The sequence below is a fragment of the Lithobates pipiens genome, unplaced genomic scaffold (assembly GCF_037356315.1).
Source record: "Lithobates pipiens isolate NorthernLeopardFrog02 unplaced genomic scaffold, aLitPip1_a1.2 Scaffold_23, whole genome shotgun sequence".
In the NCBI taxonomy this organism is placed as follows: Eukaryota; Metazoa; Chordata; class Amphibia; order Anura; family Ranidae; genus Lithobates; species Lithobates pipiens.
The window spans coordinates 103,396,747-103,424,360 of NW_027507785.1; the positions used below are offsets into that span (position 1 = coordinate 103,396,747).

Consider the following 27,614-nt stretch of genomic DNA (forward strand, 5'->3'; position numbering starts at 1 on the left):
ATGGCTCCTTCTGTTATCAATCTATCCAATGAAGACCCCAGACCGCAGCTGGAGCTGCTGGGATCATTCTCATCACTGGCTTCAGGTAAGTACAAGGGGGGCTCGAGGGGGCTGCTGCACTACAGAAGGTTTTTCACCTCAATGCATAGAATGCAAACCTTGAGGGTTTACAACCCTTTTAAATGGAAGTGTACCCTTCTTCCTGGAATTAGGGGTTTATTCACATTAGGTGCATACAACTACAACACAATACACAACAACGTGCTGTAGTGCACATCTGCCTGCCACAACGTGCTGTTACGCAAGCAGTTAAATTAAAGCCATACATAGATTTAAATGTGCCCAGTTGAGCAGAGATTGGCTGAATTTTGATGTATGTATGGGTGGGGTGCAGAGGCGGCTCTAGGCTTTGTGAGGCCTTAGGCAAAACTCAGACATGAGACCCCACTCACTCCCATAATGGGAAAAATAATTAAAGCAATAACCCCCCCCCCCCCCCCCCCCCACAGCGCTGCTGGCTTCCCTCCTAGTCTCTCCCGCTGACTGGGGATCTTCAGAAAAAGGGGCTGGTAAATATGTAATTTACCAGCCCTTACTTTTCTAAATGAACACAGTGAGTGATCGGTACTGATTACTCACTGTGTTCATTCATAACTGAAGCCTAGTAAGCTGTGTTTTCTCTGCTTCGGTTTATGAATTAATAGGAGACTTTGTCTCCTGTTCATTCATTTGCAGTGAAACTGAGGCTACGGAGAAAAGGACTGGGGAATGTCTGTCCTCAGTCCCTTTCTCTGTGCCAAAAGTGAGACTTCAGGGGTCTGTTTAGACCCCTGATATCTCACCAAAGAAACCAAAACTCTCACCAAAAAAACAAAATTTTTGGTTTTAAAAAAATTGTAAGAAAAATAAATAAAATTAGACACAAATTTCTAATCAGACCAAAAAGTCTTGCCCAATATGTAGCATAATTTAGCCTCACTCACTGTTTTCTGCAGTGCTCTGTGTATGCCACAGGTCACCACCTTCCTAGTAGGGGTCCCAGGGCATTACTTTGTCCATGATGCTATTATGATGGCACGGTACAATGGTGGTAAACATTTGTAGTAGAGGAAAATGGAGGGTATGACAGAGGGTAGTATGTACATGAGAGGAGTGCGGAGTCTATGTGGGGGGTGGTATGTACATGAGAGGAGACAGAGTGTATGTGGGGGGTGGTATGTATATGAGAGGAGTGCGGAGTGTATGTGGGGGGTGGTATGTATATGAGAGGAGTGCAGAGTGTATGGGGGGTAGTATGTACATGAGAGGAGTGCAAAGTGTATGTGGGGGGTAGTATGTATATGAGAGGGGTGCAGAGTGTATGGGGGGGTTAGTATGGGGGTAGTATGACATGGCAGGGGTGCAAATGGTATACAACTGGTATATGGTGTGACTGAGCCCTAATTTATTGCTCCAGCACTGCAGAGACCACTTTGCAGTGGCATGCATAGAGCAACTGAAGTTAGCAGCAAAGCACCAGGACTATCCCCCTGTGCTGCAGACACGACTCTCACCGCCCCCTCCCTCATCCATCTCTAGTCCCTGCATACAAGTCACAAGTGCTCCCATAAACTTGTCAGCTCACCTCCCTCCACACCCGACAAAAGGAACTCCTGCATGTCCGTGCTTTCATCCATCCCTCTTGGGTTCAGCAGAGGCCGCCAGCTCCGCCTCTATAATCTGTCCTCAGGCAGCGCTGGAGCCTCGAGGACACTGAGAGAGGGGGCGCTGGAGAGTGCAGAGCCTGAGGCAGAGAGCGCAGCGCTGGTCACATAGCACTAGCAGCGTTGTCACTGTGTTCAGTAGTTGCTTGCTGAGCCTCGCTCATCCCGCTCACTCGTCCCGCTAGTTTGGGGACACTGACAGGAGATATTCGCTACCACTCACACGCACCGGTCAGGCAAATTAGGCGATCGAGGGGCCCCTATGAGTTGCGAGGCCTAAGGCGATTGCCTAATTTGCCTAATTAGAGAGCCGCCTCTGGTGGGGTGTCTACTGATCGACTTCTGTACAACAACCCTGTTGGTCTTTTTCCACTCGATCAGCGCTGCCGAATTGCTGGCAGCGCTGATCAGTGTATTCTGGTGACGGGGTAGGCTCTCCGTTGTAATTTATCAGGAGCGATTCCCCCATCTACCTCGAGTGTGTGGATGGGGGAATCAAGTCTTTTTTTTTTACCTTCAACCCACTGATTGATTGAAAAAGCATATTTATACTGGCTTTTGACATTTACAAATGCTGAAATTTAGAAACTGGATGAAGGGTTTAGCACTGAGAAACACTTTTTGAAAGATAAAAAGTGCATTTTATATACAACTATATAGCTGAACACCAAAATGACGGACACATCAATAAAGAGGGACAAAGGGACAGGGGGACTTTATTCCAAATCGGGGACAGTTGAGAGCTATGCTACTTTAGCTATTGAACTTCTTACTGACCATGTAACACATAAGTGCAGCAGCAGGGAGGGTGGGCCTTAGGGCCGGTTCACACTGCAGGCGAGGCAAGGCGACTCCGACTTGCCTCGCCGCGACCTGCCGCGACCTCAGCGGCAACTTGCAGATGACTTCTGTATAGAAGTCAATGCAAGTCGCCCCGAGGTCGCCCAAAAGTAGTACAGGAACCTTTTTTCTGAGTCAGGGGGACTCGAGTCGCTCCTCTCAGAACGGTTCCATTGTACAGAACGGGGGCGACTTGCGAGAGCGAGGCGAGTCGTGTCGCCTCGCATCGCCCGCTGTGTGAACCGGCTCTTAAGCTCCATGTGTTGCACATATGCATCTATGGTGGCCGAGGTTCATGCTCCCAGCACAGTGACTGAGCTGTCACAAACAGCTTCTGTTCTCGGTTTGTAATCAGGAGTAGGCAGGATGGGTTCCTGATCAGATGACCACTTTGATAGCCAATCACAGTGATTACGTATTTGGGAAGTCCACCTGAAAAAATTACCAGAAAATGCCAGTTATCTGGATATCATGCTAATCCTCTGGCTTTATGGATCATTGTGTCAGTACAAGTATGAACACAAATGTGTCATGTCTGTTCTATTTTTTTTTAATATAAACTAACAGTTTACTTTTCAGGACAGACGTTTGGGGTCTCCTCCCTTCTTCTTGGCTCAATACGAATACGCAGAGGTTTAGCAATATGTCATTTTTGCGAAACCTCATAATATAACAAAGGCAGCGCTGACAATAGTAAAACAATTCTCACAATGAAAAACTCTGAATGGGAATTTCTGAACATTCTTGTTATGCAACACAAGAAAGGTAACCATAAAGCCCCGTACACACGAGAGGACTTATGTCCGACAGACTTCCGAAGGAGTTCTGCCGGAGTTCTGCCGGAGTTCCGACAGAGTTCTGACGGACTTTTCGACTGAGCGGACTTGGCCACACACAATCACACTAAACTCCGATGGATTCGAACGTGATGACGTACGACTGGACTCGAATAAGGAAGTTCATAGCCAGTAGCCAATAGCTGCCCTAGCGTCGGTTTTAGTCCGTCGGAATAGCATACACACAAGCGAATTTTTCGGAGGGACCGGGTCCGGCGGAGTTCCGTCGGAAAAATTTGAAGCATGTTCCATATTCTAAAGTCCGTCAGACTTTGGCGAATCAAAAGTCCGTTGCAGCCCACACACGATCGAATAGTTTGACGGAATCATTCCGTCTGACTTTGGATGTTCAAAAGTCCGCTCGTGTGTACGCGGCATAACAGTTCTCAGAAGACATTTTCCTTTTTTCTTGCCTTGGTGAATGTAACTCTCATGTGATGAAATATTCATTCCCTGCCATTATCAGAATACACCGATCAGCGGCCGCAACTGCTCACTGACAAAAATATTTCCAGCGTGTCCCTCGATTAAACAATTGACTTCTGTCAAGCAGGGAAAACCACATACTGATCGAAATGTGGCCGATCCCACCGGACTGCACGAATTTCAATCAGTGTATTACCAGCTTAAGTCAAGCCAAACTTCTGTTTAAAATTTCAAAAAATCATTCATCAGAGCAAACGATCTTGTAATTGAGTAAATTAATTTCATTTGAGAACCTTTAAATTATATCTCTGCTACTGGAATTGAATCCCAGGCATATTAAAGAGGTTTATTTTGCGGTTAGAATATGCACAATACAATATGTATGATTTTTCCTGAAATCACATTCCTGGTTAGATTTTTGTATGATCAGATAAGAAACAAGAAAAACTGTTGTCAATTTTACCCCACCGACCATTAAAAAAAAAACATTTTCAAACACACTTTTTTGGTATATGGCCGACTTAAAATTGTAACGGTAAAAAATAAATAAAAAAATCTTGATCCTTTCCAGCATAGTGCTTGTGCTGTGTCATGTGTTCCTCTTCTAAAAAAACTGGTTGATCCTGCCTGTTCCTTTGTTCCCCTTAGTGTGCTGGCCACGGTAATCATGGCAGCTGAGCCATGATTACCATGGTCAGGTAATGTCCCTCCATCATCCTGCAGCCTCCTCTCTCCACCTCTCCCCTCCCTCCCTGCCTGTCAGCTCGAGAGTCTGTGTGTGATCCATCTCCTCCCTGCCCTTCCCCTCCCACCACTATAACTGTAAAATTACTACTGAGAAATCCTGCAATCCCCTCTCTTACAAGAATAGTGTTTTTTTTAATTGTTTGGTAAAGTACCTTATTTGCAGCACAGCCGGGCGCTCACATGACCTCCCGCTACTCTTCCCCTCTCCTTCCCGGCTGATGTCAGCAGAGAATCTCAGCTCTGTTGTGCTCAGATCGAGGAGAGCGCCGGCAGGTCATGTGAGCGCCCAGTGGCACTGTAAATAAGTTATTTATAAGACAATACAAATATTGATAAGTAATGATGCTCAGCAACCCACTGCAATGATGTCAGCGGAGAATCTCAGCTCCTCCCACTGTAGTGCTTAGATCGGGGAAATAGAGCACTGGCAGGTCATGTGAGCGCCCAGTGGTACTGTAAATAAGGTATTTATAAGACAATACAGATATTAATAAGTAATGATGCTCAGCAACCCATAGCAATGATGTCAGCTTGTAAAAGTTTTGCGGAATCAAGAGAGGTGATGGTTGCTATGCTATTATACAGTTCACATAGCTCTTTGTCTTATAAACAATGGCCTTAGGGCCATGTCACCTAAGTGATCCACTTACTGGCCTCTATGGTGTCACTCCCTGGTCAGGTCAGAGAAATTTTGCTCCCCCAACAGCTGAATTGCCCATGTGACCAAGTTCTTAGGGCCATTATAGAAGTACTTTATATAAGGGCATTTTATATTTAATATTACTTTTTTTTATATACTATATAAGGACGTTATAGCATAGAACAGATGGGAATGCTACACTGTAACCTGAAACAACCAGTAGGAGATAGGCTCTCATTGGTTGGTCATCACTAGAAGCTGATAATATTTTAATGCAATGCACTATAGTTGGATGAAGTTTTTGTGGATACTGGTAATGAATGGTGGACATTCTTCTACTCACCATTATGAGACATCCCAACAGCCAGACATTTCTGAAACCTGCAATACTGACATTTGTTGCGACTTTTCTTGTGAATCCGACAATTGAGTTCACATCGTTCATAAATTAACTTCAACCTGATTGTTCTCCTGAAGAATCCCTATAAAGAACAGAACATTATCATAAAACCAAAAATTGTGTTCAAAGGATTTATTCTCAAACACAAGGATCTATGAACAACAAACAAATAAGCTAAAAGGTCTTAATTCCCTATCATATCATCAGTTATTTATTTATTTTTAAATAGCTCCTACACCTTTAAAGGACTTGACTTGGGATCAGTCTTGGGATCAGTCCATACAACAGAGCTCAGGGTATGGAAAGGAGAGGCAGCACAAGGAGCCAATCAGTTGTGCTGCAGTGCAAAGAGCATGCTGATAGGAAGAGAGAGCAGAGAGGTTTAAAGTGTATCAAAACCCAAAACAAAAATGTAATATATTGCAGCTTACCAAACCCCAGATGTAGTGACTGCAATTTGTTTAGGCTTTTTTTCCCCCTTATTTTCACCTGGTGATCCACCAGTAACACGCTTCCTGTCTTAGGCTAGGTTCACACTTGTGCCGGCCGTGCAGGGTGCAGTTTTTGTGGGCACGACAGCCCATTTATTTGAATCCCGCGACATGCAGGAAAGAAGTCCCTGCACTATTTGTGAAATTGCAGCCCGCACAAAGGTTCCCAGTACATGGGGTGTGTTCCAGTGGGGGGCAGAGTACCGGGGTCCTGCATTTCTTCTGTGTGGGTGGTTGCAGCTTCTGGTATTTGTGCGGGTCCCGCAGCGGCACCACTCACACAGATGTGAACCTAGCCTTAGGTTGGAAAACACTACTCTACTCTATCAATGGAGCAACAACATAGCAACCTTTGGACAGCAGCACTGACTAGTAGATTTACTACTGGACTTTACATAAGTAACTAAATAATTAAAGCCTAACTGCAGCTAACACTTTCTAAGAAGTATTAGGATCCTTTTTTTTCCTTTTGGTATAAAGGTTTTATCAGAAGTGACAGGCTCTACTACCTCTCTAAAAAAGTGATCCGCAGTGGATCAGTTTTTCAGAGGCAGTTCAGAGCCCATTTAAAGGCATTTGGGAGGAGAAACTGGCCCCTGCATCAGACTTGCAGCCTGCATAATATAAGTCTTAGCCCCCGTACACACCGTCGGAGATTCCGACAACCAAATCCATCGGCGTAATTCCGACGGATTAATTCCGGAAGAGGTCCGGAAGTGATGTTGCATACACACGGTCGGACTAAATTGTCGGAAATCCGATTGTACGTAACGTGATGGCGTTATTTCGTTAGGACGGGACTACGTTCAGGCTAGTAGCCAATAGCTTTGGTCTAGGAATTTGATCTGAGCATGCGTGGCACCTTGTCCGTCGGAGTAGGCTACACATGATCGGAGTATGTCCAATCGGAGCATGTTGTCAGAAAATTTTACCGGCAAGTTGGAAAAATTGGCCCGTTGGATATTCCGACGGAAACAGTCCGATGCAGACCACACACAGTCTGAATATCCAACAAAACGGTCCAATAGGAAACATTCCGACGGAATCTCTGACCGTGTGTACAAGGGCTTATAGTTCCACTTTAACAGTCTGCAGCTTCTCATTTCACTGTCCAATCACAGGGAGGGGTGGAGAGGAGACCGGTGAGTGTTACTGAACTGCTTAATATAAAAATCAGGTCTCCTGACTTGCTGAGCTGTGTGACAGAGCGGTGTAAATCTCAGGATTGGCTGGATAGAAATATCAATCCTTTGGCAGTTAAAACAGCATCCATGTTTGTATTTCATCTGTGTATTCAGCTGTTTGCATAGAGTTTCATTATACTGCGGCAGGTCGGCTCGTTCCTGAAAATCGCCGGAGGTGTACGTCGGCTCCTTTAAGAGCCATAGCAGGTGTGCACGCTGCACAGCAGGGGACCTGATGCGCATGGCCGGTGGGATCAAGAGCCAGGTCAGGGATCTGTCAATGTAAACAGACAGATTCCCGGACTAACATGGGAGGACAGAGAGATCTGTGGTTCCTAGTGATTAGGAACAGTGATCTCTCTCCTCCTCCTACAGTCAGTTCCACCCCCCCCCCCCCCACAGTTAGAAACACCTCCCAGGGAACACATTTAACCCCTTTGAACGCCCCCTGGTGTTAACCCCTTCCCTGCCAGTGACATTTACACAGTAATAGGTGCATTTTTATTTTTTTTAAAGTGTCAAATGTATCCGATCTGTCTGCAGCAATGTCGCAGTCCCACTAAAAGTTGCAGATCGCCGCCATTACTAGTAAAAAAAAAAAATTATAAAAATGTCATAAATCTATCCTCTATTGTGTAGACGCTATAACTTTTGCACAAACCAATCAATATATGCTTATTGCGATTTTTTTTTTCCAAGAATATGTAGAAGAATACATATTGGCCTAAACTGATGAAGAAATTTTTTTTTTTTTTTATATTGGGGGATATTTATTATAGCAAAAAGTAAAAAATATTTATTTTTCTTTCAAAATTGTTGCACTTTTTTGATCATAGCGCAAAAAATAAAAACCGCAGAGGTGATCAAATACCGCCAAAGGAAAGCTCTATTTGTGAGGAAAAAAAGAATTTTGTTTGGGTACAGTGTCGCACGACCGCACAATTGTCAGTTAAAACGGCACAGTGCTGTATAACAAAAAATGGCCTGGTCATTAAGAGGGAAACTATTCTGGTCTGTTAGTGGTTAAAATTCCGATTTTTTTTTTCTTTTTTTTTTTTACTCAGCTGAAAGACCATAGCTCAGAATATTTTATTCGCTGGCTCTGGTTTAGTGATCATAAATTATAGAGTCGCAGCGAAGTCTATAGGGACTGCGGTTTTATTTGTGAAACCTTTTTATTCTGCTGCCTGTCTAGTGACCCAATAATTCACTCACAAACACAGATAAACTCTCCGCACTGAAAAAGAAAAACGATCGACTTTATAAAACACGAGGCCGCGATTTATTATCCATCCAGCAGTTTACGGATCTGTAATATAAGGAATGATATAAAAAAAAATGGAAAAGGTTTCCCTATGGGGTTTTGTATTGCAGCAAAAAATTCTAAATGATTATAAAATATATTTATTACAAAAATTGAATGAAATTACAGAGGCATAAGTATCTGTTAATATAAAGAATGATATACTTTACGCTAGCCTATCATTTCAGTGTTCGTTGAAGTATAAAACGTCTCCAATCAGTTTATTTTATGATAAACTGACTCTTCTCTGTCCTCCAAAAAAAAAAAAATGTTCTGGCAAAGTGAACTATTGCTAATATCCTCAATGCTTACAACCCAAAAGTACTGTGAATTACAGGATAGGACCACCCAGACGTACACTTTGTTATTATAGGGAGGTAACAGCAGTTCAGCCGTTTACATTTTTAATACGTGTGTATCTGTGTTACTTCCTATTCCTGCTACTCCCATTTTCTGCTTTCTCCAAACAAATGACAAATGTATATTTTTGTGCATCCAGTCCTGAGATTTATAAAGCTCTGCCACGCAGCACATCCCTGTCTGGAAGAGCAGAAGGCTTTCTTTTTCTTTTCTTTTCTTTCTTAAAGCAATATTAAACCCAAACGCAAACATTTATTATATTGCAGCTTACCAATTTTTAGATGTGACGGCTGCATTAGTTTTCTTTTTTAGCCTTTCTTTCCTTTATTTTCACCTGGTGATCTGGCCAGTAAGTCTGTTGTTTTTCAATAGAACAAGCTGTCCTGCAGATATAGCAGTTAGAGGGTTGAGACAAGCCATTTACCACTCCCAAGGGGTGCTTACAATGATCAGCTTTTATTTATTTACAGTAAACCAAAACTTTTATCCAAAAAAGGAACAACACTGTTGCTGTAACTGCTTATTTGCAAGGCGTGAGGCGGGATATTTACACTGCCCAGGGCATTCTAAGCCTCCACCTCTATTAGTGTATATAAATTTGCTAGTGCATCTAACACTCCCATTCCCCCAAACTGATAATGCTGCTGTCCAGAGATGTGCTCCTTTATCTAGAGTGGAGACACTATAATATAGGAGGTGTTTTACTGGCCAAATCACCAGAAGGAAAAAGCCTAAAAAAAGAAAACGAATGCAGCCACCACATCTAATGATTGCTAAGCTAAAATATATTACATTTTTTGTTTGGGGTTTAATATTTCTTTAACAGTTAAAGAGGAACTTCAGCCCCCTCCTTCATTTTTCCCCCTCTCTTACCTGTACTACAGCGTTGTCTCCAATTCAGATACTCACCTGCCCAGCAAATCCAGCATCGTCTTGCTCTGACCCACTACCCTGCCGTCACAGCCTGTGTCCTGCGCCGCCATCTTTCTGGTTCAGGCAGCCCAGTTCCCTGATGATGCATGGCAGGCTTGCCCTCCTCTGGCCTCTGAATGAAAGTAGAGCATCCTGGGATATGTGACGGCTTTCTCGTCATGGCCGGAGTGGGCAGAAAAACAAAAAAAAGTGCGCAAACATAAAAAAAAAATTCTTGACAAGCTTTTATGTGGAGGGCGGGAGGAGCGCAATAGAGTACCCAGTGCATCCTGACAGAGGTCTACTTTAAGGTCATGCCCTTCTCCCAGCCTTTGAATGGGCAATGAAAAAGGAAACAACAGTTTTCTCCTATGAGCATGTTACTTGTAAGCACATGAGCACCGCAGTACAACTGATTGGCTTTTTGTGCTGTTCCCCCCTCTTCCAATCTGAGCTCGGCTGTACATGGACTGCAAGAGGTTGATACCAAGTCATATTTAGATGTGTACACGGCTTGCATTGTAAAATACATTTAATGATGCACAGTACTACCTTGGATTACGAGCATAATTAGCTCCAGAAGCATGCTTGTAATCCAAAAGCACTCATATTTCAAAGATACTTTCCCCATAGGAATCAATGGAAACTCAGATAATTAATTCCAGTGTCACTGCTAGTTTATGCAGTACTGCATGTGGCCAGAGGTTGGGGGGGTGGGAGACACTCAGAAACACTCGGAGACGCTCGGAGACTGAGTGTCTCCGGTGCCCCCCCACCTCTGGCCACATGCGGTACTGCACGCCCTAGAGGCTTGAATCTTGCTCATCAGGATTTTATTTTTATTGCGAAACGCTCCTAAATTGCGTTACTCGCAATCAGAGGTTTTACTGTATTAATAAGAGAAGAGATGCATTAATTGGTATCTTTTATATCTGACTGTAGTTCAGCCTTAAAGTTAATAAATAAACCCAAGTGATTCAAACCAAGCATATAGAGACTAAATGTAGAATTAGACCATCCCATGAAAACCAGATGCCAAAGCTATCAATAGATACAAAGATGTCTACAGGAGATGTCTCTCCTGTCCTCCATTGCTGCTATTCAAACACAGATCATGCTTATTTATCTGCTAAAGTGGTGAATGACAGCTCTTAAATTAGAAGTAAAAAAATCTTTGGCTCTGGAGGAGATCAAATGCTTCTCCTGCTCAGCATTCTGAAGCCATTTACCTACTGTAGGTCCCAGGCTGCCTGGAGAGGCAAGGGCAACCAGGAAACACGATGGGTGGCACCGGAGGGGGAAGGGGTGCCAGGGCATGCACTGACTGTACTGTAAAAGTGACTGGGCAGCTCCATAGCCTCCCAGATCACCTTTACATGACAGCCAAAAGTAGTCTATATAAAAAAATACCAAGCAGCAACCGTGAGCTTGAGTAAACCCCTTGACTACAGGGACATTTATAAATGTACCTGGGTAGACAAGGCGATATTGATTATTTTGCAATTCATTTGTTCACTGGGAAGGCAATTTTATGGCCCAAAAGGGTGATCCTGGAGTTCAGCTTTAATTTGGACTGCTCAGGTTTTTGCAAGGTTAACTCTAAACTCTACAATTATGAGGAGATTTACAGCTCATTCATTACCACAGAACAGCCTAGAGTTATTTGAAACCTGAGAAATCACCTGAAATTTGTCACGCTAAGATGAACCGGCAGTTAGAGAAGGTGAGATAAATACTCAAAGCACCTCCCCTAACAACCAGTCCGGTCTGTTCACATGATACACACTCATCGTATGACCACTTCTACTGTTCTTGTGCAAAGAGGGAGCTTTTGGACCATGCAGATCTGGTTATATGTCTAAATCTGTAAAACATCTGATGTTTGGTTCAAATTGGGTCAGTCCAATCTTATCTGATTTTTGTGATCTGGGAGAAAATTGAAAAAAAGGTTGAATCACACACTTCTAAGAACTCTTGGGAATTCCACTGGTGATAGCTCCACACCAAATTCCTAGGTTTATGCCACCTGCTGAAGTTACCACAATGTGGTATTACCTCTCTATAGAACAGACACATCAAACTGCCATCTCATTCCTTCTCAGAGACCCTCATCCAGCAGAGGCTGATCCAACTAAAGTGGAACTAAACCCCTCTCCTTTTTAGCCAAGGAAACTGCCATCTTAGCCTTGGTTTCATCTGCAACTGCCATGGCGCTCCACATGTGATGAGTTATGACACCAGCCATTTGATGGTTTCACAGGTTGGCTGAAAGCACAAGCAAATGTAACAACATTCCCAGCATCCCAGGAATGTAACTGCTTTTTAAAACCGTTAAATTGATGGGTTTAGTCCTGCTTTTGTATTAGGCTCCAGCTCATAAAACTTACATTTCCCCATATAATTTTGCAGCCTAATAATTCAGAAAATATTTTATGCCTCTTACAATTGGATAAAAGGTTGTAAGTTGCAATTACTGTAACCTTAATTACCAAATACTATAAAAAAATTCTGGAATTAGGGTCTGTTCGCAGTTCGCACCATGCATGGTGCCTGCCATTTTTCCAAAAACAAATCAGTGCCAGCGCCACAGGGAAACATGAGCCCCATTCACACCACAGCGCCGATGTGGTGTGGTGCAGACATTCTGCATTCTTCCACAATGCACTAGATCTTACGTAATGTCAGTTTTGGGCACCATACTGCAAATCTGCTCCAGTTAATAGATGTGAATGAAATATTACTTTGACCACCAGCACAGAATGGACCCTAGCCTGCATGCTACAATGCATTGTTTGGCATGCATGAATGGGCCTTAAAGCAGATGTAGCCCTCGGCCCTGTCATTTGAGTTTGGCATGTCTGATACAGTATTGCGCATAGAGATTTCTCTGAATTCTCATAATCTTTTGACATTATGTACTGTTAAATGATGATTAACAATATTCTGAAATTGTTTGACAATTTTTAGATGCAGTTTTTCACAGATCGGTAAACCTCTGCCCCCATCTTTACTTCTGAGACACTATGACTCTCTAAAATATTCTTTTTATACCCAATCATGTTACTGACCCGTAGCCAATTAACCTAATTAGTTTCAAAATGTTATTCCAGCTCTTCTTTGTTAGTACCACTTACTTTGCCAGATTTTTGTTGCCCAGTCCCAACTTTTTTGAGATGTGTTGCTGCCATCAATTTCAAAATTACCTTTTTTTTATTTTTAAATGGAACATTTTCTCAGTTTAAACATTTGCTATGTTTGCTATTTTCTATTATAAATAAAATATGGGTTTATGAGATTTTAAAATCATTGCATTCTGTTTTTTATGTAGATTTTACACCGCTTCCCATTTTTTTTAAATTGGGTTTGTAGAAGAAGTATAGAGGGTACATATAAGAAATTAGTCAGTGGTTAAGTGCACCAGAATCCACCAGTAAAGTAAGAAATACTATATTATATAAATTGGACTAACCAGCAAGACTAGTAAAAGTAGATTAGCATGGCAGCTTAATACAATTACTAATTTTAGTAAGTAATGTTTAGGTGCAACTTGTGAGTAAAGTTATTTTCTGTTAGTCGTATATTACGTCTAAAGCCTAGTACACAACACTAATTTGTTTTGGATGGGTTGAACGAAAAGAAAAAAAACCTGACAGCTCCGGTCGGAGCCGGTCTACTAACAATCCAATATTAGTACAGCGATTTCCCCTGCTGTACTATTGTGTTCTGACAAGGGGGCAGTCCCCCTGCCAGAACATTTCGGTCATCGCTCTCAGTTATTGGCTGAGATCGCTAATCGGGAGCTGTTTGGCTGCTGGTTTTCCAGCATGCTTGCCCACAAGAAGCTGGCCGTCGGACTGGCTACCATGCACACAGGCCAAATGTCGGACGTTTTTTTTTTAAACCAGCTGATGTCATCCAACATTTGGCCTGTGTGTGCTAGGCCTCAATGTTTTGCTACACGAATTTCATACCTATTGACCTAAACACACTATATAAAGTTTACACCAGATGTTATTTCTGCCACAATGTAGTATTTATGTTACCTTACAGCCTTCACATGCATGGACACCATAATGGAACCCTGAGGCCTTGTCTCCACAAACTCGACATTCTATGGCAATGAAGGAATTGGAAGTTTCATCTGGTGGTTTACTGAATGACTGGGTCTGGTCTGAGTAGTAAGGCGGAGAGGGGGGCTCCAATTTGATCATGTCTGGGTTAAAAAAAGAATGATTGGACCAAAAATTTGTCAATAAAATTATTTTCTCAGGTTTATACAGCTAGACAGAGCACAAGTGTGGCAAGCAGTAGCAAGAAATCACAAATCATTCATTACTGTTCTGATTTCAGGAAACTGAAACCTGTTTTTCTGTGATGGGTTATTGTATTTTCATTATTATAAGTACTACTCCTTGCACGTACAGACTAAGCTTTTTTATAAAGCTGAAAATAACAAATTTAAAGACTTGGTAAGGAGAATGGGCAAAATGACAGGTTCTCTTAAAAAGCTCACCCTCCTATCCGCTCATACTTTCTTTTCCTATACTTCCCCAACACTCTGTTTGTCTGTGAGAGTGCTTCCCTTCCTAAGATGCAGTTCTTAGGGCTGGGTGACCAACCGCCAAGGCCGAACACTGTCACGTGAGGTAGGGTAGACGATCATAAAAACAACTCCAGGTATGATCTTAATTGCTTACTTACACTGACCAAAGTAAGTATGCATATTTCATAATTGAGGGATGGTACCGCTATGGAAGCTGACAATCAAACTAGTGATTGATGCTACTACAGTGATCACTGCAACCTTCCTGGTCCTGTGCTGCACAACTTCCTTACTGCATATTGACCACAGGGGGTCACAGGCTTGGCACTGCCACCATTTACAGAATGTTTTCTATTTATTTTAATGAATACAAGGCCTTCTCTGGTTGGACAAGTTGACGTCATGGTCTTCACCTCGCCCAATTAGAGAATGCCTTTCATTCACTGAAAAAAATACAAGATCATCAGCGAAAAGTGACAAGCCGATCAAGTGACCCTTTGTGGTCCATATGCAGTGGGGCAGCTACTTGGCATAGGATCTGGAAGATCACAGTGAACACTGTAGTAACAGCAGATACTACAGTGATTGTCGGCCTCCAGACCGGGCCCTCAGGTGTGAAGTATGCATACTTACATTGGTCCAAGTTGTATGCTATTAAGACAATACCTGGTATTCAGCTTTAACCATGTGCAAAGATCGACGTGGACTCAGGAGACCCAGTGATCCTGCAGATAACAAGAGTGTTGGAGGAGCTTGAGGAAGGTAAGTATCAGTGGATGGGGGATACCTTATCAATAAAAGCTGTTACACTACAGTTTTATAATACCAGAGTTTGTTGATCCAGTAGGGGATCAGGAAGGATTTTTTTTTCCCTCATGGAGCAAGTTTTTGCCTTCCTCTTGATAAACAGTGGGTGTAGGGTTTTGTACAAGGAGATTTTATATTTGTTTGTTTTTTTCCTATTGGTTGAACTGGATGGACCTGTGTCTTATTTAAACCCAGGGTTTTTTCAGCGGGAATGCAGTGGAATTCAGTTCCGGCACCTCCAGCAGTGAACGCAAGCAATAGCAAAGAGTGATGGGGTGTGCTGGAGAGTCTATTGATACTGACCACTGGGGGATCTATTTTGCTGGAGGGGGTATAACTTTTTTGGGGGGTAGATTGCTGCTGTGGAGGTCTATTATTGTTGGGGGGTTCTATTGTTGGGGGGTGGGCCTTATGTGCCTTATGGCCTTATGTATGACCTGGGGGGTCAACTGTTGCTGTGAGGGGTCTACTACTGTTGAGGAAGGATTCTATTATTGCTGACTGCTAGAGTATCTATTGATGCTGGCTGTGGGGAAGTCTGTTGTTGCTGCTGAGAGTCTATAGTTGTGGGGGGGGGGGGGGGGGTATTTTATTGCGGGTGGTCCATTGTTGATGGGTGGATCCATTGTTGCTGGGGGAGGGGGTCTATTGATGCTGGCTGCAGAGGAACTAATTTACTGCTTTTCTTGTTATTAACAAATGCCATACAAATTACTTAGCACCACAAAGAGATACTTGGTTCTGTATCCTCTGAAAGGGGTGGTACTAGGAGGTGGGTAGAGGGGAGAGCCAAGGAACATGCTCACAGGTGGTTAGGGGGCAGAAATAGGAATGACTCCAAAAGGGGAAGTTCCTGCCTACCTATTCTTGGAGGAAAAAAAAAACCCTGTTTAAACCATGTAACTTTAACACAAGGAGAGAAACATTAAAAGCAAACTTGTAGAGGCAAAAACATTTAAGTAGATTCTATTCGTAAAAATCTCATTTCATTTTAAAACAGGACAATACAGGTGAATCTGTATCAAGAAAATTAACACCAAACCTGGCTTCATCTCAGTTGGCTAATGCCGCGTACACACGATCGGAATTTTGGTCGGAAAAAGCTTTGATGGTTTTCCATCAGATTTCCGATGGGATTTTGCTCAAGCTATCTTGCATACACACGTTCACACTAAATTCTGACCGTCAAGAACGCCGTGATGTACAACACAACACGTACAACAGGACTAGAAAAAGGAAGTTCAATACCCAGTAGCATCCATCTTGTAGTTGAATCTGAGCATGCGTGAGTTCTTGCACGTCGGAATTGCATACACGCGATCGGAATTTCCGATAGAAAACATGCTCTCAAAAACATGAAAACATGCTCTCAAATTTTTGCTGATGGGAATTTGGCCAGCTAAACTCCAATGGAGCATACACACAGTCAAATTTTCCAATGAAAAGCTCTCATCTGTCTTTTGCTGGCCGAAATTCCGACCGTGTATACGCGGCATAAGTCTATGCGTTAGCAATCCTGGGCAGCCAACTGAGACAGTTTTACACAGGTATGCAACACAATTTCTACTGGAAATGAGACAGATTTTAATTAGATTTTTTTTTTTAAAACTATGTGTGAGCTGGACTATAGACAACCTTTTTTTTATGTTATGGAGATAAAAAAAAGTGTCTATTTTGTAATCCAGCATGGGAGAACCGGCAGGACTGACAACACTGTTTTGAGCGCAGCAAAGCAGCATGGGCAACAAACAGGAAGTTAGGAGTTCAGTAGGTATCTGGCAGATCAACATGTGTTTTTCTAAACTTGCAGCCTTTATAAGTGATGTAACATGGGGCAATATGCGTGCATATGCATGAATATGCGTGCATTGCAGACACGTATGACAATTTTTTTTTTATTTAGTCCAGACACACACAAGTTTTGTGGATTCAACTTTAGAATTAATTCTATACCATGTGATTATTTATGTTACATCTTTACACAGAGATTACTGCCAACCCTGAAAAGAACGAGCCATTGTCTGAAAGAGGCAAATGCCTTCCAATTCTATTAGGTCTAGTAATTCTTGATTTATCAATTACCCTGACGTATTAGGTGGAGGCTCTGCATTGTATCTATACAACACTCCAGAAAACTGTGATGAAAATGGAAAAAGTCAGCGTACTTTGGCAGTCTTGGAGTTTCAGGTCATACTTATAATCAGGGTCCATCTGGTCATTTCGACACGGGAATGGTTTATCTTCTAGAATGTCTTCATAGTGGGGAGCTGAGATACTTGTAAAATCCACCGTGCCAAACGGCTTAATGTCAAAGCCCTGGGAGTGGTCTTCAATGCAGGACAAGTCCATTGTGTTCATCCCAAAATTCATGCTCCAAAATGGCATTTCTGTGTCCACCATGGTTGACCCGGTTTCCTGCAAGATAATATAGATATACTGTTAGCAAATTTAAAAAGCACAACAAAAGTTCATTTTAAGTAAACTTGGATTCAGTTTTGGCTTATAATTTGTTTTAAGATAGAACTAAACCAATCAATTTAACGGTTAAAGTGTTACTAAACCCAGGACCCTGCATTCACTATATCTGGTCTCCCACAGTATACACAACGTGGAAATGCAATTATTTTAGTAAATATAAACAGCTAAATACTTTTCTCGTCAGCAGTATATAGCTGTCTTGCAACTTCTATCAGAGTCTGGTTAAAGCTTATAGGAGGAGCATCCATACTGTACAGGCTGACCTATCAGGATGCAGGACCCCTGACCCTCTGCCTGGACAGTGCTGATCGACCCTGTGCTGATCACTTGCACTCTCCCAAGAAAAAAAAAACTCTTTAGCAATACAAACCAAACTGAGCATCTGCAGCCTGACTCCAGTAACTCTGTCTTATCTGGACATGTTTTGAAGACAATGCAAGAAGGGGAGGATCTGTGCATACAGGATCAAACAGTCTTTTTTGTTCTTTCAGACAAACTGTCAAATCCACAAATGGAGTCATAACTGATCACATGTGCAGCACTATGGCAGTTGCATATCAAACGGATCAAACAGAGGCTAAGATGGCAGCTACCTTGGCTGAAAAGGATAGAAGGGTTTAGTTCTGCTTTCAGACTAATCCCCTGATGGCCGCAGGAAACATTAGGCAGTTAAGAAATCCACCCATTAGCACTTTAGATACTTAAAGTAGTATTAACCCCCCCCCCACAAAAGAAAATGTTATATATTGCAGCCTACCAATCTTTGGATGTGGTGGCTGCATTCTAGGCTTTTTTTCCTTTTATTTTTTGTGATCTGGTCAGTAAGTCTGTTATTTTTCAGCTTTCTTTAACAGACCAAACTGCCCAGCAAAAATGGCAGCTAGAGGGTTGAGACACATACAAAATATTGGTATAATGTTTAGCGCTAAACTATCTGATGAAAAAGACTAAAGATTAAAATTGAAATTGAAATGGAGGCTGTAAAGCAGGGGTCTGAAGCCCTCCAGCTGTTGCAAATCTACAAGTCCCATGAGGCATTGCAAGGCTGACCATTACAAGCATGACTCCCACAGACAGAGGCATGATGGGACCCCTGCTGTAAAGGGAGCAAGGCTGTTTCAGGTGCGGGCTGGGGAACCCGATCACTGTAAACAAAAGTTTCCACGAGGCTTGCCGAGCTGCGGCTAACACATAGCGCTCGTGGATCCCTCAATAGAGACTTCCCGGCGGTCCTCCTGTGCTCCTGTGACACTGCACGTGGAAGCTCCCACCCGCCCTAGCACTCTGCAATTGCTCCAACATTTTTCACGCAAGTTTTTAGTGTTGTTTTATACCTATATACTGAATAAGTTCCTAAGCTGTTTAAAGGATTGCCTTCTCTCTTCTCTCTCCTCCTTTTGCTTTTCTTTTGTTCAGAAGGTTGAGACCACCATTAATACTGACAGAGGTGCTTACAATGATCTTTTATTCATTTATGCAAAATCTTTAAAAAAAAAAAAAAAAACTGTTGCTGTAACTGCTTATAAATTTTTTTATCTGGCTAGCTTTTATTTGTTAGTCAAATGCAACTAATACTTCCCTCTCCCCAGATTGACAATGCTGCTGTCCAATGAAGTGGAGACACTCCAAGACAGGAAGTACAGTGCTGTGCAAAAGTTTTAGGCAGGTGTGAAACAATGCTGCAAAGTAAGAATGATTTCAGAAATAGAAGTGTTAATAGTTTAACTGTATTAATTAATAAAAAGCAAAGTAAATGAAAAGAAAAGAAATCCAAATCAAATCAATATTTGATAAAATGGGAATCTACATGAGCTCTTAGCCCTTGTACACGGTCGGATATTCCGAATGAAGATGTCCGATAGGACCGTGTTGTCGGATAATCCGACAGTGTGTGGGCTCCATCGGACTGTTTCCGTCGTAATATCCGACGGACCAAGTTTTAGAGGTGGGCTATAAAATTTTCCGACAACATGATCCGATCGGACTTTATCTGATCGTTTGTAGAGAATTACGATCGGACAAAGTGCCACGCATGCTCAGATAAAATTCCTAGACCAAAGCTATTGGCTACTAGCCTGAACGTAGTCCCGTTGTAACTGAATTACGTCATCACGTTACGAACAATCGGATTTTCCGACAACTTTGTCCGACCGTTTTTGGACAAAATCCGTCAGACAAAATCAGACGGATTTTGTTGTCGGAATGTCTGACCGTGTGTACAAGGGCTTAGGCTGAATGTAACAATTCAGAAATCTCATCGTTGACATTTCAGAGAAACATAAGACTCAGTTCACACAGGGGCGACTTGTCAAGCAACTTAGCCGTCTGACAAGTCACACTTTATTCTGTACAATGGAAACGTTCTAATAGGAATGTCTCAAGTCGCTCCGAATTAGAAAAAGGTTCCTGTACTACTTTGGGGTGACTTCGGATCGGCTTACATTGACTTCTATACAGACGTTGTTTTGCAAGCCGCACTGAATCTGCCCCTGTGTGCACTGGCTCTAAGAGTGACCTTACAAGGATCAGGTCTAATTAAATACTTATAATTATATTATGAACACTGAGGATTTACAAGATACAATAGGATCCAATGATATCAGTAACATTGAGGATATATCCTAAAAACCTTGTTTGCAAAGGGAGAAAATAAACTGACAACACAGTCTACAACCTTCTTTATTATACATGGTTCCTTCCTTCCTCCCAATTAGCATCTGCTGCACCGTATATTTATTACATGATGTGCCCACAAACGTGTTTAAATAAATCTATTAAAGTGTTTTGATAAGCATTTGTCTACTTGGCTGTATGTGCCAAAGCTAAAATCCCTTTTTTTTTGTAATTATACTTGTTACGGTTTGCTAACACCAAAGAGACGTTTTACAGAAACAATTTTTACCCCACCCAACTGATGATAACTTAATCTCTTTAATCAATTTTGTGCATGCAAGTCAATAAAGGTGCTTCTAGACCATGATCATGTATGCAAACAATGTTATCCTTTCCTGAGAGAAACTTTGAGGCTGGAAATGCAAGCTGCTTGGCTGTCGTGCTACTCCTCTCTTCAATATTGAGTCACTAACCCATAAAAAGCATGAAAATAATAAATTCTAATCAAAAAGAACATCATGATCTTCGCACTGGGAAAAACAACGGACAAGCCCCCATTGCTTTCAAGAATAGTTCATTTAAATTAAAAATGTTTAAAAAATGTCACTCTTCTGTCTATGGGTTCACCACTCACAATAAACATTAGATGAGTTATAGGTACATAATGAATAATTATTTACATGTACAATATGGGACATTTGAAGGTAGGGACACCCGGTACCAAAGACTAGTACTAACAGCTTAAGCAGCATTTCTATCTTATTGTTCTTCCAGCACTATTTTTATGAAGCTACATTTTGAGACTTTTTAATATTTCTGGCAACTCTCGCATGCACCAGATTAAAAAAAATATATATTACTAAAAGGACTGAATGATAGGAACCAGAGATAGACATTTGTGTAGACTGGGACCTCTTGAGCATAGTAGACCATGTATACCAGATTTGGCTTAGGCGTTTGCTGGGCCTAGGACTACCTTCCACTATCATGGTGGCATTCTTAATGTTGTTCTAACCTGTAATGGTTAGGAAACAAGCACTTCCTTCAGTCTTTACCTGACCCCCACTGAGACATGCAGAATACTTCTCTTATCTCCTGTTCCTACCATTTAGATGAAAAGTAAACGTGATGTTCACAGATGCATGGTTTGAACCATGACAAAGTTTAGAGCAACTTTCTCAACCAGGATTCCATGGAGTTTTGAGGCTCCATGCACACTGAAGCTCAAAAAAGCTTTTTCTGGACGCCAGATTGCTGGCAGAAAACGCTGGTTAAAAAACGTGCTTTTAACAGCGTTCTGTATTAGCGTTTATTAGCATTTATGGGCGTTTTCAATAAACATACACAGAGGACACTCCAAAAATCTCACAGTGCACTCCAAACTTCCACAATGCATTGAAAAAATAGAATGCCGAACACTAATTAACACGTGTTTATGAGCGTTTATAAGTGTTTATGAGCGTTTGTCGTTTTTTGGCGGTGAAAAACTGCACTTTGAGCGCGAATTTCTGGCGTTCAGAAAAAAGCCCATAAACTCCACTGCTTATTAAAGCTAAAAAAATGTCCATGTGTGCATGGATACATAGGCCAACATAGAGTGGAGTTTATGGGCTTTTAAAAAAAAACGCCCAAACTCCAATAAACTGCAGTTTATGAGCTCCAGTGTGCATGGAGCCTTAGGCCCCGTACACACGCGGGGACTGTTCGCCCAACTTTGTCCGCTGAACAGTGTTTCGGCGGACAGTCCGCCCGTGTGTGGGCTTTCAGCGGACAGTTTCAGCGAACAGTCTGCTGAACAAAGTTTTTCGGAAATTCCGAAAAACTGTCCGCTGAAACTTGGTTTCAGCGAACAGTCCCCTCGTGTGTAGGCTTGTTCGTCAAACTAAGTTCCACGCATGCTCAGAAAGGATTTACACGCCGAAAGTTGTAATGCAGTGTATAGGACGTCGTATTTTCCGTCCCGTTGTACGTGCCGTTCACGTCATCGCGCACGGTTTCAGCAAACTGTTCGTTCGTCGTGTGTGGGCAAGTCCGTCCATGCTAATTTTGAGCGGACTGTTTGCTGAAACTGTTTGACGGACAAAGTTGAGCGAACAGTCCCCGCGTGTGTACGCGGCCTTAGGGTTTCAGAAGTTGCTAGGGGTTCCTTGAGCAATGAGCACCTTTTAACTCCCAGATGAGTAACCACTGACAAAAATAATATTTTTAGCTCTCTTTAAGAGAGGAATGCTTCCCAATATCCATAAAAGTAAGGTGCATTTTTCGCAGGGACCATCACACTAATGTTCATTGAGCTTTAGATAGTGTAATCATTAGCAGGAGTTCCCTGAGCTGAGAAAAGTAATTTAAGGGTTCCTCCTTGTTTAAAAGGTTGGGAAAGGCTGATTTAGAGCAATACCCATCTATCTATCCACAGGGGCCCTTTGGTGATTTTGTTTGCCACTGATGAAAACACTGTGTAAGGGTTCATGTACACTACAGCTCAAAAAAAGCTGCTTTTACAGGCATTTGAGCTTTTATTTCTCTGCCTAAAAAAGCTTGAAGAATCTTGAGTGTTTTTGTGCTCTTTTGCATGTTTTTATTGAGCTTCTTTGAGCTTTTTTAAGCATAAGCATTTTTTTTCACACACCCTCCCCTCAGATAATTTTATCTTTTTTTTGTGCATTTTTGAGCTTCTTTGAGCCTTTTCATGCTTTTTTGCACGTTTACATGCATTTTCGTCTTTTCTGCTCGAAAGCTGCTCTCTAAAATGTGAGTTTGGTTGGGGTTTTTTCTGCCCCTATGAGCATATGTAAAAGCAGGTGGTGCAATGCTCAAAATCAGTGTACCGTAAATCCTTTACAGGTTTGTGTTAAACATCACAGTGGATGCTCTGGCCCTTATGCTCTCTCTCACAACAGTACAGACATAAATACAAAGAATTGAGCCAGCAACTCCAAATGTCCTTGTTGCCTCTTTATTGGTGCATAAAAGAAACATGGTATTGGCAATCTTCTTATAGCCTAGGCCAGTGATGGCGAACCTTGGCACTCCGGATGTTTTGGAACTACGTTTCCCATGATGCTCATGCACTCTGCAGTGTAGTGGAGCATCATGGGAGATGTAGTTCCAAAACATCTGGGGTGCCAAGGTTCGCCATCACTGGCCTAGGCCATCTTTATGTAGAGCAATATTTCTTTTTTTTTTTCAGATCTCCAGAGTTCTTTGCCATGAGGTGCCATGTTGAACTTCCAGTGAGTGAGAGCATAACACCAAATTTAACACACCTGCTCCCCATTCACACCTGAGAACTTGTAACACTAACGAGTCACATGACACCAGGGAGGGAGGGAAAATGGCTAATTGGGCCCAATTTGGACACTTTCACTTTTGTTGCCAACAGTTTAGACATTAATGGCTGTGTGTTGAGTTATTTTGAGGGGACAGAAAATTTACACTGTTATACAAGCTGTACACTCACTACTTTACATTGTAACAAAGTGTAATTTAGTCAGTGTTTTCACACGAAAATATATAATTAAATATTTAAAAAAAGGTGAGGGAAAAGAATTGTTTGTATTGCCAAGTGCTACACTTCACCTTCTGTTTTGGATGTCTCTTAATTGCAGTTTTAATGAGATAATTAATTGGAAGGTGTGGTTTGGCAAACAGTATATATGTTCTGTTCTTTTAACTTGAAAACTGTGCTGTGATCAAGGCTTGTAAGCCGGAACACGTGAGCCCCTGTACATTTTTACTCACTTTCTTTTATGCACCAATAAAGAAGCAACAAGGACGTTTGGAGTTTCCGGCTCTATTTTTTGTATTTATGTCTAAGAGCATATGCCCGTACACTCCTGAAAAAGCCATAGTGTGTTTCGCTAACATGGAGGGGAGTTTCCAGGCAGAAAAAAAATGAGAGCTCAAAAAAGCTCAAAAGCCTGTAGGAGCCATTTCTTTGAGATGCAGTGCATGAGCCTTAATCTGCAGAGTTCTCCATTGGAAAGGAACCAAGAGAAAAGATGTTATGGGTGCTTTTACCTATCTTCACAATGTCTTACCTACCTACAATGTCTGTAGTACACTGATTTTACTGTATAGTAAACATTACACAGGTTTTACAAAAGAAAAGCAATATGCAAAGGCAGTATTCTATAAACTGTGAGACCTAATTACAATAGCCCTATCAGAAATTGTTATCCTTATTTTTGTACCTTTTATCAAATAAAGTTTACTTTACATATAATACTACTTAATTTTCTTAAGTCACACATCTGTCTGATACTGGGTAATACACACATAACAAGCAAGTTTGAAAAAAACATCATGACAAGCAAGTTAAAAGAAAACACCATGGCCTTGTTCATTGCCATTCCCTGCTATGATGCAACATGTGACAAGAAGTCAAAGATCAGAACAAATCTGCTACCAAAAAGACAAAAAAAATACAAATCGTGTCACGACAGATACAGAATAATCCTGAATCTATATTTTTAATTTGTATATGGATGGTACAACTTACTGTTATGATTTAAAGTGTTTATACAGGTCAATGAACTTTGAGTTGACATCTCAAATCCCCGTAAACAAGTTTCCCTCTACTGCCTCTGACCTCTTCTATCAACTACTCCAACCCTTCAAGGGCCCATCTGTTGTCATTCTTCCTTTCCCAGTTGTGCCCTAAAAAGTGCACTTTACTGTCCCTGCACATCGTTTTAGCCTTAAGCCGCGTACACACGGGCGGATTGTATGGCCTACTTAGTCCTACAATCCGACGGACAGTCCATCATACTTTCGAATGAACGGACTTGACCACACACGGATGCACAAACAGTCCGTTGAAAGCTTGCGCGATGACGTGTACAGCACGTACGACGGGACTAGAAATAGGAAGTCCAATACACAGCAATGCAACCTTCCGCCGTGTAAATCCTTTCTGAGCATGCGCCATTCTTAGTCCGTCGAACTAGCCTACTCATGAGCGGACTGTCCGCTGAAACCAAAGTATGACGGACAATATTACGGAAATTCCGAAATACTTAGTCCGCCAGACTGCACGCTGAAAAAGTCCGCTGAAGCCCACACACGAGCGGACTGTCCGCTGAAATGTGTTTCGGCGGACTAAGTAGGCCATACAATCCGCCCGTGTGTACGCGGCTTTACTATTTTAAAGTCACCCTTCACCCACCTCCATTAGTGGCCAACTCTAGACAATATTGAATCCTTGGACCATGTGGGCAAGTGTTAGTTCTTCTCTCAGGTTGCCTCTGTCCCCATCTGGACAATTTTCCTCCACTCCATGTTTAAGAGGTACTACAAAAAGTAAAGCTTCCCAAAGAGAAAGGAAATCCCAACTTAGACAATTACCATTGAAACAGATGTCCACATCAGAAGATCTCATCTCTACTCCTGTTTTGCTGACAACTGTAAAATGTTACATTCCCTTTCACTTTCTATTTTAGATACACATATGTTTTTATTGTACATGAATATAAAAGAGCAATGGGGGTATATCCTCATAGCCATCAACACAAGTGGTATAGTACAAATTATGTATCCAAAGTTAGATAGAATACAATCAGAAATAGCGTATTTAAAGGCATGTACCTCAGGCCAGTAAAAACAAAAACATATAACCCAGGGTAATGAGGACCAAAATCACGTTCTATTTTAGTAGTCAACTCAACAAAGAATCTAAGCCTCCATCTTTGTTCCAGCCAAAAATACTTTTTTTACTCTGTAAAGAATAGAGAATGGTTAAAACCTTGCAAACCTTGTCCCATTGGTGAGATTTCCCTTCAATTCCTGTCCTGTACACACACTCTCGTGTGTCCAGAAATGCCTCTCTGTCTTAAGGAATGCTGTCTAAGGGCTTGTTCATATCAGCAGCCTGCAGTACCACACAGCCGATGGTGTGCAATGTGAAAGCAACAGTGTTAATGCACTAAAAAACAGCACATTGCACTTTAACTGGGCCCTTAAAAGGAAGTCCACATTCAAAATATGCAATAATCGGTCTCCTGTATGCTGCAGCTACAGTTAGCTACTTTGCTAACTATACCATTACTCAATGAATACAATGGACATGTTAAGAGCCTTTATAAGAAAAAAAGACATGTAGTATGTTCTTACTACTGAGAACTTCCCTAATCAAACGGTTAATGCTTTTGCTTTGTAAGAGCTTCTATATATTTCAGAAAATGATCTAATTTTTAACATTTGATATTTATATTATATGTCTATTAAAACAGGACATTCGATTCTTTCTGATGGTCTGTTTTCTTTGAAATAAGGGTTCCCGTAAATAATTGAACACTTAATCAGGCAACATTACTGGACATTAAATCCTTAATTAGCTGTTAGACCGCTATGGTCAGGTCATCCTCTTAAACTCTGTCCTCCTTGGAAAGTTAACAAGTCTAATTTTAGGCCTCGTAACCACTGGTATCTGTCATCACAAACAGCATGACTGGTATGAGTTATAATTTAGATGAATATAATCCAGATGCCTACTGCACTGGTCACTCCGATGATAGCAAATTGGCCTTTCACCCACTGAGATCAAATAATATCATTAACTGAGTGGGAACTATTTCAGCATTCTAAAAAAGAAATCGTCACCAACAGAAAAATATGTGATTTGAAGTTTCAGAACCATTAGAAAGAGAAGGATTAGAATCCCTGTTGGGTTTTTATTGCCATCTGTGGCTGTAGACAGGGGCCCCAGCCTTCTTCTTCTTTACCAATCTTTATTATTATTATTATTATTATTATTTGCCTCTGTTTCTATAAGAAATTTACTCTCACTTCCAGCCTGGTGCAGCCATTGTCATCAGCACGAGAAATGAGGGGAAATCTTTCTATGGGAGCCACATATAGTGGTAAAAATTTAACTGGGGCTCTTGGCATTTCCCACTCTATCCAAAAAAAAAATGTGGCTGACCATACAATTTAAAGTGAATCTATCCTCTAATCACCTGCCCTTCAGTACCCTTTGGTACCCAAAGCTGCTTAATATTTACCAATCCTGAAAAAAATGCTGTACCTGGCTTCCTGTATAGATCAATCTTGGTGTATCTGTTGAAGAAAAGTTCCAGTAAGGCCAGCTTGCTTAATCTCACCCTTAAAGTATATACGGTTTTATATTTAGAGTTTGTAAGAGCTAAATTCCCATAAGGTTATTTTTTGCTATCTGTCTTGTTGGGGAGATTTCTCCTGACTTCCTGTCTGAGAGATGCACAAGGAAGGAAGAGGAAATCTCTCCAATTTGAGACTGACGTCATCGGAGCTTGGCCAAATGGCCAGAAAACATGAACCCAAAAGGAAGACCAAGCGAAGATGGAACCACAGTT

At 41.7% G+C, this 27,614-nt stretch overlaps 1 protein-coding gene across 4 annotated transcripts in view; it reads right to left on the reverse strand.

The window, feature by feature from the left end:
* Positions 1 to 27,614, reverse strand: part of PPARG (peroxisome proliferator activated receptor gamma) — a 110,926-nt gene that overhangs the window by 33,074 nt on the left and 50,238 nt on the right. For 3 of the 4 annotated variants that reach the window (XM_077452118.1, XM_077452117.1, XM_077452116.1), the window contains 3 exons: positions 17,358 to 17,607; positions 13,886 to 14,055; positions 5,536 to 5,674 (listed from right to left, as the gene is read on the reverse strand). In XM_077452118.1, the coding sequence (XP_077308244.1) occupies positions 5,536 to 5,674; positions 13,886 to 14,055; positions 17,358 to 17,592 (544 nt within the window). In that variant the 5' untranslated portion in view covers positions 17,593 to 17,607. Of the gene's footprint in view, positions 1 to 5,535; positions 5,675 to 13,885; positions 14,056 to 17,274; positions 17,608 to 27,614 lie in introns of those variants that run through there. The other variant, XM_077452119.1, reaches the window with a different exon arrangement.